The sequence below is a fragment of the Canis aureus genome, chromosome 4 (genome assembly GCF_053574225.1).
Source record: "Canis aureus isolate CA01 chromosome 4, VMU_Caureus_v.1.0, whole genome shotgun sequence".
NCBI classification, from domain to species: domain Eukaryota; kingdom Metazoa; phylum Chordata; class Mammalia; order Carnivora; family Canidae; genus Canis; species Canis aureus.
Window position 1 is genome coordinate 37,717,189 of NC_135614.1, and position 15,421 is coordinate 37,732,609.

General features: G+C 58.7%; 2 protein-coding genes across 4 annotated transcripts in view; one reads left to right on the forward strand and one right to left on the reverse strand.

Moving 5' to 3' along the window:
- Window positions 1-14,469, forward strand: DBN1 (drebrin 1). 3 transcript variants are annotated; one of them, XM_077895366.1, is made up of 15 exons: window positions 1-207; window positions 4,863-4,918; window positions 5,528-5,640; window positions 5,820-5,894; window positions 6,006-6,152; window positions 6,290-6,367; window positions 6,630-6,781; window positions 6,867-6,930; window positions 10,361-10,420; window positions 10,502-10,625; window positions 11,381-11,518; window positions 11,847-12,011; window positions 12,415-13,076; window positions 13,341-13,443; window positions 13,587-14,469. In XM_077895366.1, the coding sequence occupies exons 1-15, from the start codon at window positions 122-124 to the stop codon at window positions 13,655-13,657; spliced, it is 2,094 nt and encodes a 697-aa protein (XP_077751492.1). In that variant the 5' UTR covers window positions 1-121; the 3' UTR covers window positions 13,658-14,469. The 3 variants fall into 3 exon arrangements, with proteins under 3 accessions (XP_077751492.1, XP_077751493.1, XP_077751494.1); XM_077895368.1 differs by lacking the exon at window positions 1-207 and adding an exon at window positions 896-1,011; XM_077895367.1 differs by lacking the exon at window positions 11,381-11,518 and having other exon boundaries at window positions 2-207.
- PRR7 (proline rich 7, synaptic) overlaps window positions 12,449-15,421 on the reverse strand; it is a 12,633-nt gene continuing 9,660 nt past the window's right edge. The window contains exon 3 of the mRNA XM_077895384.1: window positions 12,449-15,323. Within this exon, the coding sequence (XP_077751510.1) occupies window positions 14,926-15,323 (398 nt within the window). The 3' untranslated portion in view covers window positions 12,449-14,925. The remainder of the gene's footprint in view (window positions 15,324-15,421) is intronic.

Below are 15,421 nucleotides of genomic sequence, written 5' to 3' on the forward strand. Positions count from 1 at the left end.
GCTGCAGAGGCTTCGCGGCGGCGGCGGCGGCGGCGGCGGCTCCCTCTTTCCTCGCCTCCTGCTCTGGCTGTCGGTCCGTGCTCCGCGCGTCCGTCCGCTCGGCCTCAGTCCGGCCAGCAGCATGGCCGGCGTCAGCTTCAGCGGCCACCGCCTGGAGCTGCTGGCGGCGTACGAGGAGGTGATCCGGGAGGAGAGCGCGGCCGACTGGTGAGCCCCCGCCCCGCCCCCGCCCGCGGCCCCTTTGTCCCCGCCGCCGCCGCCGCCGCCTTTGTTTCCGCCCGGCTCCGCCGCCCCGCAGCCGCGAGGGGAGGGGGCCCCGCAATGGTGCAGCGGCCCGGGGGGCTCGGGAGGGGCTGCCTCGGCGCGCGCCGGGGGAGGGGCCGGGCCGGGCGGGCGCTGCCGGCCCCGGGCGCCCGCAGGCGGCCCCGGCCTCGCGCCGCGGCGGTGGCCGGACGCTCCGGGGAGGCGCGGGGTCCAGATGCGGGGCCCGGGGCCGCTCGCCCTGCGGGAGCCCATCCCCCGCCCTCGCCCTGCCGCCCCGGGCCCCGGGGACAGGTGTGCACGGGGCGGCCAAGGGCACCTTCGCCACCTTCGGGCGGGAGCGGGCCGGGCGGGGACGAGGCGGGGAACCAGCCAGCGGAGCCAGCGCAGCCCGCCCGGCCCGGCCCGGCCCGGCCGCAGCACAAAGGAGAGCTAGGGCGGGGGAGGGGCGGGGCGGGCCGGGGCCGGGGCCGGGGCCGGGGCCGGGGCGCCCCGCCCACCGGGGGCCTCTGGGAGCCGGGGTGCGAGGGGGCCGTGTTCCTCGCCACCTAGCCGCCGCCGAGCGACTCCTGTTCCCCTCAGGGGTCGCGGAGAAGGCCGAGCTGAGACCTCCTCTCCCCGATCCGGAGGGGACTGCGGGGACTAGGCAGTGGGGCCGGGAGCTGCCTGGCCAGGTGGCCAGCTGGGGTCCCTGAGAGGAGGCTCCCAGGCACACAAGTGTGGAGGGAGCGCCCAAACAGGAAGGAGAGAGTGAGTACATCCATTGAGCCCCGAAGCCTCAGGCTCAGTGGTCAGCTTCCTCGTGGCAGATAAGCTGAGCTACCTTCTCTCCCTTTCCTGGCTGTTGACTTGCCCTGAGCTTGAGACGGGATGGACCACCTGCTCTCTCTGGCTGGAGACCCCTGGGTGGCAGGAAAGCAAAGGGGTCCCACACTGCCCCATTCAGGAATCCCCTTCCTCCAAAATACTCTCTCCTGGGACAGGTGCCCATTCTGTTCTCTAGGCCTGGTCTTTTCCTAGCAGGAAGGAAACTGAGGCACAGAGTGAGGCTAGGTCTGAGGGCCCTCACGTGGGCTGGCCTCACCCTCATCCTAGGAGGGCAGTTAGGTAGGGACACTGACCCGGGGGCTGGAGGAGGGGCAAGATGGCCAGGCGTCCATGCCATGGTACTGCAGCACTGGCGGGCAGCCAGGCCTGGAGGGATGGATGAGGGAGAAAGCCCTCAAGTCCTGCAGGTCAGTCACAGGAGAGGCCAGCACAGGCTGAGCCGGCAGGAGGCCCACCCATTGTCCCAGCCCTGCCCCATGGGGGCTGAGATCATGGGAGGAGTTCAGGGCAAGTGGCCTGCTTGGCCTGGTGGAGGAACTAGGCTTAGGATATGGGCCTTGCCTGCAGAGGCACAGCCCGCCTTAGAACACCCTACTCGTCCTCTGGTCTGCTGGTTATTATATACCACCACCCCGTTTCCCTCTAACCTCCCAAAAGCAAGGTTCTGGCAGCCCAGCACAGGGGTACACAACCGCTGCTGGACCACATTCTGTTTAGCAGAGGCCTGGGCTCCCACCACTCAGCAGCATCCATGTGGCCAAAGCAAGTTATTCATCATTGGCATGCGTCACCCCCATCTGGGTTGTGTGTGGGACACACATGTACACATGCACCCTCGTACATACAGACATTTGCTAACTCCCGAGGGCCTAGATAGCGTTTTGTAAAGAGGATGTGAAGAACACATCCTGCAGAGTAGGGCATGAGTGCCCCCAGTCCCAGTACAGAACCAGGAGTATAGTGGAGTCTCAGGACTTGGGGGCAGACCCTGTACTCAGAGGCCAGAGGAGTGGATCTTGGGTACAATTGCTGTCTTGGTCAAGAGGCATGGTACTGCCTTCACTTACCTCTGAGGGGGATCTTGCTCCTATGTGGCAGAGCCTTTGAAACGGACTGTTGCCCTGGATAGGACACTACTCACTGTGTTAACTACACACAAGTGTCTGCTCCTCTCTGGTCCTCTTGAAAAGAGAAGGAGGGGATGGGACTCCACCATATCTGGGACCCCCAAGGCACCTTCCAGCTCCAGCATCCTGAGAGTGGAATTGGACTGAGGGCTCCTCCATCTGCCTTTGGTCCCCACCTCAACCGAACATGGGATCTCCCTGGAGTGGCACATCCCAGGCCCACCTCACCCTAGTCCAGTGTCTCTGGCCTCGGTGGCTTCTCAGAGTTTGTGTCAATATCACAGATACCTACTGGTTCTGCCCTGTGCTGGACCCGGGACCCAGTGAGTGATGCATGTTGATTGAATTGGATGTCTCCGTTTCACACAGCTTACAGTTAGAGGCGTTGTCTGTTTCCAGGGGTTGAAGCTGAAGAGACATGTAGATCCCTGGGACCCCATCCTGATACCTGTGGTTTCAACAGCTTCCACCCTTTCAGGCCTGGCTGTCTCTGATGTGTTTGAGAAGTACAGGTCTAATGAGATCTAGGATAGGCTTAGAGGCTTCTTGCCATCCCTTATGGGGTATGGTAAGTGCTCTAAGGAGGTGCAACTTAGGACAGGGCTTCCTGGGAAGCTGGCATTGGGTCCCTGAAGGATTTCAGTCAGGGCTGGCCCATGGGATGTATAAATAGGTCTAGCCCTCCTGTGGAGGGAAATTAATGTGCAGAGGCTCCCGGGTGGGAAATATCTAGAATTGAGTTTGGGATCCAGAGGCCATCCAGCGCATCCCAAGTGTTTGGTATGGAAACGGAGGTCTGGCTGGAAGGGCAGGTGGGGGCAGAGCTCAGGGTTGAAGGGCTGCTGAATGCTTAGGTATGGTTTCTGCCAGGCAAGGGCTGTGGCTGTAGCAGGAGAAGATGGCCAGAGGTGGGTAGGCAAGGGTTGAGAATGGAAGGGGTCCTTGGCAGGGCAGGCATTCCTGGGCCCTGGGAGAGGCTGGCAAGTTGTCCCACAGAGGTGTGATATCTAGAGCAGTGTTTGGCGACCAGGGTTCTTAAGTTCTGCCTCTGTTCCTGGTCTGTGGAATGGAGAGGGGCAGACTCCTGTTTCTCTGAGGGCCCTTTGTTCCCAGTGGTGGGTTAGGGTAGCCAGACAGGTGGTGGGACAGCTGTTCTGAGAAGCAGCTGCCAGGGTTGGGGCCCAAGCAACAGTTGGACCGGGAGCTCCCAGCCCCACAGCCCACCTGTGTCCCTTTCCGGAGGGAGAGGTCTAGGGGGCCCTGTGGCACTGGCGGTGACTCGTTGGTGAGGTGGTGACTCTAGCTGACTTCATGAGACTGGGCCAGGGCCTCCTTCTTTTCCTCCTCCCTCTCCCCTCCCTTCTTCCTCCTTCCCTCTCCCCTCCTCCTTCTCCATCCCCCCTCCCTCCTTCCTCTTCCCGCTCTCCCTTCCTCCCCCTTCTCTCTCTCCCTCCCTCCCTCCCTCCCTCCCTCCCTCCCTTTCTCATTTTCTCTTCATCCCTTCACTTCCTTTCTCTTCTCTTTCTTCCTCCTCACTCCCTGTTTCTCTCGCCCTTTCTCTTCTCCATCACCCTGCCTCCCCGTCTTCTAGCCCACCCCCCACCCCCACCCTCGCTGCCTCCTCCACCTGCCCTGGAAATAGGGAAAGGAAAGCATGGCGAAGGGGCTTGAGACCCCCTGAGCTGCCTTCTCCCTTGCCCCACTGGGTTCTCAGGAGGAGATGTCTCTGTCTTCCCTTCTGTGAAATGGAGACTGGGCCACTACCTCTAGGGAGAAAAAGCCAGGGCAGAGAAAGCTAGGGAGGAGGAAGAAGGAGGAAGGCTGCTAGGGTTGGCTTTCTGTTGAAGCTAAGGCAGAAGGAAAGGCTAGCATTCCCTGGGGGCCAGGGCCTCAGCTCTGGCCCAGGCCTAGAGGCAAGGCTAGAAGGCTAGGAGAACATGCCCACCAGGGGTCTGAGTCTGGGCAAGAGTGACAAGAGTGACCACGGTGAACTCATCTCCATTTCTGAGAGGCAGAGATTGAGGCCAAGGGCATGTCCCTGGGGTCCTTTGTGTTCAGGAGAATGTGGCTAGGGTGGGCTCAGTCATGTGCCAGTTGCCAGGTTGCCATGGTTACTGAGGGATGCCCAGCGAAGAGAGCACCAGGTTCTCTCTCCTCCCCCTCCCTTGCCATGGGGGAGGGGCGGTGGGTACTGAAGAACATGCCAGGTAGGTTCCCAGTGCTGGCCAATGGAGGCTGAGGATTGTGGTAGCCAGGGAACGGTAACCAAGGAACCGTCGCCTTGGAGTTTCCATCTCACACCCGCTTGTAGGCTGCCAGGGCCTGAGCTCTGAGAACGGGACACATGGGCTTCCACAAAGCCAGGGACCAGGCAGTGATTTCTGCCCCCTTGCCTACTGCCCACCTGCCTAGGGCCTCCCTCTACCAAGTCCCAGGCTGCCCCCTCACTATGCCCCCTCCCCCTGCCCAGGCTCCAGCCAGAATTGGTGCCTAGCCCTGCTGTCATGATGACATGGCAGTGCTGGACCAGAACCCCTATCCCTGTCCTGCCTCCTCAGTGTCCCTCCTCCTCCCCAGAGCCATCCCCACCCAAAATTGGCAGCCTGGGCCCTGACAGTACTCTGAGGCACCCCTCCCTCTCCCCAGGGCTCTGTACACATATGAGGATGGCTCAGATGACCTCAAGCTTGCAGCATCAGGAGGTAAGAATTCCAGCCATTCCGTTGCCTTCCTCTCCACCCCCTCCTCTGGTTTTCTTCCCCACCCACCTGGCTCCAGGCCATCTCCCTGCCTGCAGCCAGCCGACCCACACTTGTCTGCCTGTGTCCTTCCTCCAGCCATCCCTCAGATCCCCAGGGCAGGGAAGGAGGGAGCCTTATTTGCTCTTTGATTATGAGAAGACTGAGCCTCAGAGAGGGACAGTGACTTGCCCAAAGCCACACAGCTAGGAAGGAGGGGGCCTGGCAAGGATGGCCCATGTCACATCTACTTTCTCCAGAGCCAGTGGGTCTTATTTTACCTAACTGGGCTCTAGCACTGTGAGAGGTGATGATGTGCGAAGAGTGAGACATGGGATGTGTGAAGAACAAACACTTCCCGAGTCCTAAGTCAGGCCCTGGGAGATTCAGAGACAAAGCTTGCCCCTGCCTGTTGACTCTTTCTCACACCAGCACAGAACTGTGGTACCTCCAGATCTCTGGGTGAGCCTGTAGAGCCCATAAGAGAAGTCTGCCCTTTGAGTTCCAGCCCCTTTGCAGGGTAAGGGTTCAGGAGATGAAGAGGCTTGCTTGATAACTCTTTGATTCCCCCAGATGGGGGTTTGCAGGAGCTCTCTGGCCACTTTGAGAACCAGAAGGTGATGTACGGCTTCTGCAGCGTCAAGGATTCCCAGGCTGCTCTGCCAAAATACGTGCTCATCAACTGGGTATGCAGCTATGGGATGGGGAAGGGAGTAAAGGCCCCAGAACAGTGACCCTCCTCCCCAGGTCACCTACTGACACCGTTGGGAGAGAGCACCGCTAGCCCCCTGGGAAGAGAGCCCAGGGCCTCAGGCTCCTGTCCCCTCTTGTCCTTTCCTGACCCTCTCTGCTGGGTACTTTGCAGGTTGGTGAAGATGTGCCTGATGCCCGAAAATGTGCTTGTGCTAGCCACGTGGCTAAGGTGGCTGAGTTCTTCCAGGTAGGAGTGGGGCCAGACCTGGGGCAGGGTGGTAGGGTGGGGGCAGGGTCTCTATGCTGGGGGCAGTCATGGGAAGGAGCCAGGCAGTCCCAACACACCTTCTCGCTTCAGGGTGTTGATGTGATTGTGAATGCCAGCAGCGTGGAAGACATAGATGCGGGTGCCATCGGGCAGCGGCTCTCCAACGGGCTGGCACGGCTTTCCAGCCCCGTGCTGCATCGCCTGCGCCTGCGTGAGGATGAGAACGCCGAGCCGGTGGTCAGTGTGCCTGGGACAGGCTGGCCTGGCCAGGGCTTCACCCTTTGTGAATGGGAGCTCCCAGAATGCTCAGGAGGGAGCCTCCCTCCCCAACCCCCTCCCTCTCCCCGCTCATGCCAACTTGTTTGACTCTGCAGGGCACCACCTATCAGAAAACTGATGCAGCTGTCGAAATGAAGCGGATTAACCGTGAGCAGTTCTGGGAGCAGGCCAAGGTGTGGACCCTGGCCCCAGCTTTCAGGCTGAGCTGTCCTTCCCTGATCCTGCCCCATGGCATATAGCTCTGGCCTCTGTCCCCTAGTCCCCCACTTAAGCAGTGTGTCCCATCTCGTGTGCTACCCCAGCTGAAAGAGGGAGCCATATTGGGCTGAACTTCCCAGAAACAGAACCTCCCCAATCTTGTGTTGGGGAGGGGCTGGAGGGGCAGGGGCGGGCCCCAGCTCAGGGCCTGCACTGCCTTGGTGTGGGGGGTTGCAGAAGGAGGAAGAGCTGAGGAAGGAGGAGGAGCGGAAGAAGGCCCTGGATGAGAGACTCCGGTTTGAGCAAGAACGGATGGAGCAGGAACGTCAGGAGCAGGAGGAGCGGGAACGGCGCTACCGAGAACGGGAACAGCAGATCGAGGAGCACAGGTTGGCCCTGCCCCCACCCTAGGCCACTTGCTCCAGGCTGCATGTGGACCCACCCTGAGGTATGCATGCCCGCTTATCATTCCAGGAGGAAACAGCAGACTTTAGAAGCTGAGGAGGCCAAACGACGGTTGAAGGAACAGTCTATCTTTGTAAGTTTTTGTTTGGGGCTCCCAGTCTCCTGGTTAGGGGAAGTGAGAATAGTCCCTGTGTTACTGGGCCTCTGTTGAGGGGGGTGGGCCTGGGAGGAGCTGGTTATCAGTGGCTTGACGACTGTTCTGGGTGTTCGGAGTACCTCTGCATGGGCATGGGAGTGTCACAGAGTGTCAGGCCTGCCACCCAATCATGTGGGTCTCTGTTCCTGGGCTGTGGAAAGAGACTTCCTTGGGGAAGTTTATTTTGTAGACTGAAAGAGAAAATCTGTCTTGACCCAGTCCCTCACTGACCTGCCCCTCCCCCCCAACTCCTCCTCCCAGTGGAGCCTGAGAAGCTTGGGGTGGGTTAGACACACTTCCTGCACTTTGGAGGGGCTGGAAACCTGGTCCCCACCACAGTTGTGCTGCAGAGCCACACGAAGGAGTTTGGGCCCGTGTTCTGAGCATCTATACACAAGTGTGTATAGTTCTAGGGGTGTTCTCGTACCTCTACACACTGGGGGTGGCCCACAGAAGCATCCTGGGGTTGAGTCTTCATGCTTTGAATTGAATTTTGTATTTCAGAAATAGCCAAGGTCATTTAGGGTGGAGCATGGTAGAGTTCTGAGTGGGAGGTGGGCAGTACTCATGTGGATTAGTGATGGCCAGTTTTGCCATGAGGACCCAGATGAGCTCCAGGAGGGTCACCCCCGCAGGAGGCTGGGAGGGAGGAGACCCGACTGTGGTATGAAGTGGCTGTCAGAGTTCATTGCAGTCACATCAGCGCTGGGGGTGGAGATGTGTGGTTAGTGAGCTCCAGCTACAGTTGTTCATTCAGCACACCTTTGCCACCTGCCGGGTACCAGGTGTTAGAAACAGTGGAGAGCAAGATGGGCAAAACTTTTTTAAAAAGTAATTGATGAATCAGTTTATTTTGAATTGTGCCAGAATGTCCATAAAATGTGCCATCTTAACCATTTTTAAGTATACAGTTTAGTGGCATTAAGATTCCCAACATATTTACATTGTACAACTATCATCACTGTTTATCTCCAATTTTTTTCATCTTTCCATATTGAAACTCTGTCCACATTAAACATTAACTCCCCATTCTCTTCTCCCCCAGGTCCCTGGCAACTGCCTTTCTACTTTCCGTGAATTTGACTACTCTTAAGTACCTCATTTGAATGGAATCGTAATATTTGTCCTTTTGTGACTAGGTTATTTCACCTAGTGCGGTGTCTTCAAGGTTCATCCATGTGTCAGAAGGTCTTCCTTTTTAAGGCTAATAACATTCCTTTGTACGTATACACCGCATTTTGTTTATCCATTCAGAGCAAGGTCGTTTTGAAAAAGCTTGCTTTATAGAGAATTTCACATACAGACACACAAAGGTAGAAAGAACAGTAATAGTGCATTCCCCTGAAGTGATCACTCATCTCCACCAGTTGTCAACGTTTCAGGCAAAGTCTTATACCCGGCCCTTCAGGTGTGGCTCATAGGGTAGTGACAGTGGATATTCAAGCAGGTCAGTGTGGTGATCCTACCACTTCAGGTCCTCTAAAGAAGGTCTCATGTGACAACTTTGGAATTTAGAACCATAACATGCTGTCTCTTTGTTTAAGCTGTTGTTCTGCTTAAGAATTGCGTTCCTTGCCTAGGTTCCCTTTCTGCCTGAGCGGTCAGGGAGCCCCCACGTATCTGAAAACACTCAGGCACAGCAGTGCTTCTGACCATGTGATTAGTGTGTTGATCTCGCTTTTCCTACTCAGTACCCGTAATTTGTTTCAATCTTTTGCACGTCGTTAGTAGTTAAGGCTTTTGTGGTGAGCTTGCCTCTAGTCCTTTTTTTGAATGAGGCAAAGGCATCTAGTGAGGTCACGCTAGGCGGTGCTGAACACCAGCAAAGGCTGGTGGGATGTAATTTATGGGAAGGCAAGGAGCCTGGCTGGAGCCCAGTCGCTGAAGAGCAAGGGAAATTGGATTGGAAAGAGAGCTAGGTCAGAGGAGGACTTGAGACTTCATTCTGGAAGAACGCAGAGTTGTGGTTGGAATGACAACCCTCTTGAGGGGGATGCTTTGATAGGCCATTCTCTTAATGTATCCTGAGAGCAAAGTTTGAGTTTAGATTACATGCACAAAGCAGAGAAGCTCTGTAAGTCCCCCACCTTACCTGCAGCCTCTCCTCCCCTCTGCACTCAGTCCCTCCTGCCCCATCAGCCACAGTGGCAGCAGGAGCAGCACCAATTAAAAAGCTTTGATGTAGTGAGTTCAGTTGAGCAAACACATGCCAGCAGAACCTTGTGCTGGATCTCACTTCTTGTTCTGTGTCACCACAGAGGATAGGGGCAGTGAGCCCAGAAAAAGGAAGTTATGATACTGTGTAATCTGTGGTGTGTGCCTAGAATACCTCATGGAGACCCCAAAATGACCTGAATGGGCGAGGGACCACTTCTCCAGGAGGCAGTATCCAGGCTGAGGATGGAAGTGGGAAGAGTTGGACCTGGGCTGGGAGATGGGCACTTGGGGCAAGAGATTGATCTTCCATGCAGAGGCACGGGAGGGGGGAGATGATGTGCACATTCCAGGAACTCTGACTGCATCGTGTTGAGGACTTTGTGGTTACATCTTAAAGGGTGTGTGAGTGTTAGAGAGGTGATGGACTAGATCAGACAAGGGGAAGGGGAACAGGGGACACGCAAGGAACTCCTGTCTATCTTTATTCCTGGGGTCGCAGCCTCTAAACTGTAGTGCAGCTGGCTGGTAAAGTGCACTAGGGAATGCACTTGTGGTGGGGACTGCAGCAAACGGGATAGCACATGCCTGGGTTGAGGTGCCTGGGTTGAGGGCTCCTGCAGCGCTGCTCTGGCCAGTAGTTGCTTTGGGGCGTGTCCATTGTTGCCAGGGCTTCTGGCATTTTAAGAGAAACTGGAGACACAACACAAAAGCCTTCTGTGGGCCTTAGTCAACTAGTACTCACTATACTCATGAGAAACCCGCCAAGGGATTTTAAGCTAGGGAAATTCATGGTCTCATTTGGATTTAGGAAAGATCCTTGTATGAGAGAAGAGCAAGGAGGCAGGTGACTAATGGGAAGCTCTCGGTCATGATGCGAAGATCAAGGCAGCAATGATAGGCATGTGGCTGGCTAGGTACTGGGGTAGGAGATCCAAGAACACTTAAGCTACAAAGCAGGGAGCACTCATGAGTGGCCCTGGATCTGGGGATGCAGGAGTAGGAGGAGCTGAGCTGGGTACCCGGGGGCCCATCTGAGCCAGAGATGAGGTGGCCAGGGCCTTGCAGGTGGAGAGGAGACTGGGTAGTGAAGGGAGCAGAGATGCCACCTCCAGGCCCCTTCCTTCCAGGTTGTGGAGAAAATCTGGGGCCTGTAAGAAGGCCAAGAGCTCGGGGAGTGCGGTACCCAGAACCCTGTCCCTTTGGTTTCCAGGGTGACCAGCGGGACGAGGAGGAAGAAACCCAGATGAAGAAGTCAGAATCAGAGGTAGAGGTGAGAGCTGGGGAGAGGGCAAGTGAGGTGGGCAGGGCTCGCCTCAGCCGGGCCACCCTGACCCTTTCTCCATACCCCTAGGAGGCAGCAGCCATTATTGCCCAGCGGCCTGACAACCCGCGGGAATTCTTCAAGCAGCAGGAACGAGTTGCATCGGCCTCAGCAGGCAGCTGCGATGCACCCTCACCCTTCAACCACCGGCCAGGTAGTCCTAGGTCCCAACCCCACCTGAATCCTACTCCTCAGGTTTGGGGCCTGAGCCTCTCTGTGACTCTTTCTTGGAAGGGAAGCCTTGCCCAAGGAGCCCTTGGAGAAGGCAAGGCCATTCCTCACGTGTGCTCTCACCCGCCGGCTCCCAGGTGGCAGAGCTGAGAGGGGCTCAGGCTGGGGTTAGGGGTGGCCTTGGCTGAGCGATGGGGGAGTACTGGAGGTCATCTGGGCAGCCCCGCCTTGGGCTGAGGTACCCCCACTGGCTGCAGGGAGCGGCCCCGCTCGGCTTGAACGAGGTCTTGCTGAGGGCTGTGGATGCATGTGGGGCAGGCTCTTAGCCTGACCCTGAGTTTGAGCCGCCTGGAACCTGCACCCAGTGCTTGCTGTTGAGACTCTCCCCATGTCGCTTCTACCTCCCTCCACGAAGCACCCTTCCGCTGTGTCCGCTGGTCTGAGTGTTTGCCCCGGCTGCGTGCTTGGCCCTGGGCTGGGGCTCCAGGGATGGGGCACGCTGTCGTGTGATGCTGAGGCTGGCTTGGTGTGGCAGGCTCATTGCTGTGCGTGCCTGGTGCTGGTGGGAGTCCTCTGGTGGCTTGAGGCTGTGGCCTAGCTTGGCTGATTGTGCGCCCTAGCTGAGGGTACTTTGGACTTCTAGGGCCAGCCTTTGGGGTGGGTGAGGCCTCAGGGCAGGGGTGGGGGAGACTGACCCTCTCTTGTCCTCTGTCTCTCTCTGTCTGTCTCTCTCGGCAGGTCGTCCGTACTGCCCTTTCATAAAGGCATCGGACAGTGGGCCTTCCTCCTCCTCCTCTTCCTCCTCCTCCCCTCCACGGACTCCCTTTCCCTATATCACCTGTCACCGCACCCCAAACCTCTCTTCCTCCCTCCCATGTAGGTAGCAGCCCCAGGCCACAGTGGTGGGGGGTAAGGAGGGCCCCGCTTCCCAGCAGTGCGCCCACCCTCACTCCCCCAGCCTGACTGCTGATCTCTGGTATTTGTCCCAAGAGCAGGTACTACCTGCCTCTTTCCCCTGGCCCTGAAGGGGCTCTGGCCCCAAGGTGCCTGGCTTATAGGATCTGGAGCTGTGGTCTGGCCCCCAAGGGGCCTGGGGGGCTTCCAGCCCCCACCCAGACTCCACACAGGAGGTGCTGGCCAGACCCCAAGGCGGACAATCCTGGTCCCTGGCCCTCATTGACCAGCCTGGGGGTTTATTCCACAGGCAGCCACTTGGACAGCCACCGGAGGATGGCACCTACCCCCATCCCCACCCGGAGCCCGTCTGACTCCAGCATGGCTTCCACACCTGTTGCTGAACAGATTGAGCGGGCTCTGGACGAGGTCACATCCTCGCAGCCTCCACCACTGCCACCACCGCCCCCTCAAGGTGAGTGAGGGGCTATACCTGAGCTGCACCAGGTCCCCCACCAGTCCCTGGGCTGGGAACTCCATGTGGCCATGCTAACAATTCCTCAGGGATCTAAGCCAGCTGTCACCCAGATTGTCCTGCCCTGGCAGTGGTGATGGCAGGGAGGAGCCTTGGTGTTGCTGTCAGACCTGTCATCTCTAAACCTGAGTGTGTCTCCCTGAACACTAGGAGATAAAGGGGCAGCAGGGCCCAGGGGCTATGCTGGAAGGTGCTCTGCACAGAACTCTTAGTGGAAACCTTCTATCCTGGAAGCTACTGACTCCCCAGTGGGTGGGCGAATAGAGTAAGGTGGCTGCCCCAGGCCTGCATCCTTTCCTGAGGGAGCTGACCACATGTCTCTCCTTCGTTGGTGCTATGACAGAGACCCAGGAGCCTGGGCCCGGCCTGGATAGTGAAGAGACCAGCAAAGAGGCCAGAGCAGCACCCCCTCAGGCCTGGGCTGGCCCCATGGAGGAGCCTCCACAGGCACCGGAACCTCCCCCAGGGCAAAGCAGCCCCACGGAGGACTTGATGTTCATGGCATCTCCAGAGCAGGCTGTCCTGGCTGTCCCTCTGGAGCCTGCCATGGCCAACTCTGCCACAACTGACACCCCGGCAGCTGATGCCAATGAAACCGACACTGCCACTGCTGACACCGCTGTTGCCAACACCATCACCCCTGCCGCTGCCAGCCTCATCGACCTATGGCCTGGCAATGGGGAAGAGGCCTCCACACCCCAGGCTGAGCCCTCGGGTGCTGAGGTCACTCTGGCAGAGGTACCCCTGCTAGACGAGGTGGCTGAGGAGCCACTGCCACTGGCAGGCAAAGGCTGTGCCAACCTTCTCAATTTTGATGAGCTGCCTGAGCCGCCAGCTACCTTCTGTGACCCAGAGGAGGAAACAGAAGGGGAGCCCCTAGCTGCCTCCCAGGTCCCAACTCTGCCCTCCGCTCTAGAGGAGCTGGATCAGGAGCCAGAGCTGGAGCCAGAACCAGAGCCCCACCTGCTGACCAATGGCGAGACCACCCAGAAGGAGGGGACTCAGGTGGGGCAGGGACAGTCTGGTGGGAGGGGTGGTGGTCAGGGTTCTAGCAGAGGCACCCCCTTCCTCTGTGACCCACATGATTGGAGGGAAGCTCCATTCCCTTCTCCCTCCTTGGGCCAGCTCTGCTTTTTTGCTCAAAGCAGACATGTTTCCCTGGAAACCACTGATGGAATCACTGGTTGCTGGGGAAACGGAGTTCAGGCCTCTAGGTCAGCCCTAATCCTCCTTGGTGGGGCCCAGTGACCTGGAGCTTTCCTCCTGCAGGCCAGTGAGGGGTACTTCAGCCAATCACAGGAGGAGGAGTTCGCCCAATCGGAAGAGCTGTGCGCAAAGGCCCCGCCTCCTATGTTCTACAACAAACCTCCAGGTAGTACTGGGGTGGGTGATGCTGGGGTGCTGGGTTCAAGTGTGTTTGCATACACACACAGCCACAGCTCCCAGGGACTGGGGGACACAGCCATGGGCTTGCTGGGCCATCTCCTTAACTCTCCTCCCTTCCCGACATCACAGAAATCGACATCACCTGCTGGGATGCAGACCCAGTACCAGAAGAGGAGGAGGGCTTCGAGGGCGGTGATTAGCGGTGGTGCCTGCCCTCAGGCTGCCCTTGCCAAGGCCGCCCACCTGTGTCGGCCTCTGGCCAGACGGCCCGCCGCGCCTGCACTCGCAGCAGCTCCGCCTGGCATCCATTCCGGATTCCGGCCCTGGCCCAGGACTTGGCCGCTTCCCTACCCACAGGGCCCAACTTTTACAGCTTTTCTCTTTTTTTTAAAGTTGATAGGAGACTTGTACAGTTGACTGGTTTTCCTCCCGTTGGTAGTTGAGACGCTGTTGCAAATTCTACCCCTTCCCCGCCAGGTCCAGATTGTAGCTCTTAGCCCTCCCTGCTCACTCAGCTGGCCGGGGTGGAGGCCTCACCCTACTTGGGGCCTGGTGTCGGGGGAGCTCTGGGTGGGAAAATGTCCCACCTCTTTTCCTAGTTTTATGTTTCTTGGAAAAATATCACTTTGTATTCTCTGTCCAGGGCTTCAGATATTTTGCACGAATTTTAAAACATGGCAATAAATGGCTCGTGGGCTCTGGCTCCCTGGGACCCCCTCCCCACCCTTCCCTTGACCCCTCCCCGCCTGGCCCAAAGGAAGTAGGCCCAGATGGGGCCCCTCAGCTTCCAGGCCCTTTCCTGCCCCCCTCCTGCTGGGCAGGTCCCAAGCTGGAGGCCCTAGGCGCGGATCAGGTCAGGGCTATCGGTGGGGCCCGGGGCTTGGATGGCCCCTCCCCAACTCCTCCCTCTTTGCTTGGGTTCCTTTTTCACGTTCAGTAACTGTTTTTTTGGAAAGCACAAACTTCTGTAACGGGTCGTGCTGATGTCTGTTAATAAAGAAATCCAGATCCCTTTGGGCCTGCTGCTCCGGGCCTCCAGGGGCAGATCTGGGGTGTGCCGCCTGCCCTGTGACCCCCGATTCCCAACTCTTCCCACCTCCAAGGTCACAGGGGGTGCCCTCCCTGTGATCTCACGGGCAGGGAAGGTCTGGGGCTCCCAGGGGAAGCAGCCTATGACGCTTAGTTCTGTACCCTCAGGCCAGTTTGCAGCCACAAGGCGCACTCAGGTTCTGTCCCGCCAAGGCCCAGGCACGCCTGGCTACCAGAGCCTTGGGCGCAAGCAGTGGGTGCCCCTCCTCTTGTACCAAACCAGATCACACACCTTTATTATCCTCAAAATGTAACAAACGGGGTAAGAAATCCCTCCCTCCCCACCCCCCTACCCCCCTACCCCCCGTCCAAGGGAAGCATTTAAAAAGCCCCGCAGTCAGGCCATGAGTCCGCGGGTGGGGCGCCAGAGGGCGCCCCTCTATACGGCTGTAGTCCTCCCGAACAAGGGGATGGAGACCGGCAGGCGCCAAGCTCCATGCTCCAGCGGCTCGCGGCTGCTGAGCTCCGAGTCGGTCCAGCTTGGGAAGACCCGGCGGCCGCGGTCGGCTTGCAGACAGAGCGCAGGGCAGGGTGGCGCGGGCCGCGGAGCGCTGGGCAGGTGCAGCGCCGACGTGTAGCCCCGGTCCAGGAAGAGTGGCTTGTAGCTGGGCGGCGGCTGCTCTTGCTTCTCCGCGCTGTCGCGGCGGCTCAGGAAGGGAGTGACGATCTTGCGGTAGAGGCCGCGCGTGTCCGTGAGCACCTCACTGTAGGGCGGCGGCGGCTCGGCCATCAGCACCGCCTCTTCGTAGCACGGGGGCTTGGACATGTCCGATTCCGCTGCAGGGTGGGGAGCGGTGCGAGGCGTGAGGCCACCCGACCCGGCCTCCCGCGGAGGCCTCGGCCAGCCGCCAAGCCCAGCCCGCCCCCCCCCCCCC

What these genes read in the sequence shown, in the direction of transcription:
- DBN1 (XM_077895366.1), top strand. Translation starts at nt 122, where the DNA reads ATGGCCGGCGTCAGCTTCAGCGGCCACCGCCTGGAGCTGCTGGCGGCG. An exon ending in CAAGCTTGCAGCATCAGGAG is followed by an intron (nt 4,919 to 5,527) that starts GTAAGAATTCCA and finishes TGATTCCCCCAG; the next exon opens with ATGGGGGTTTGCAGGAGCTC. An exon ending in GCCACCACCGCCCCCTCAAG is followed by an intron (nt 12,012 to 12,414) that starts GTGAGTGAGGGG and finishes GTGCTATGACAG; the next exon opens with AGACCCAGGAGCCTGGGCCC.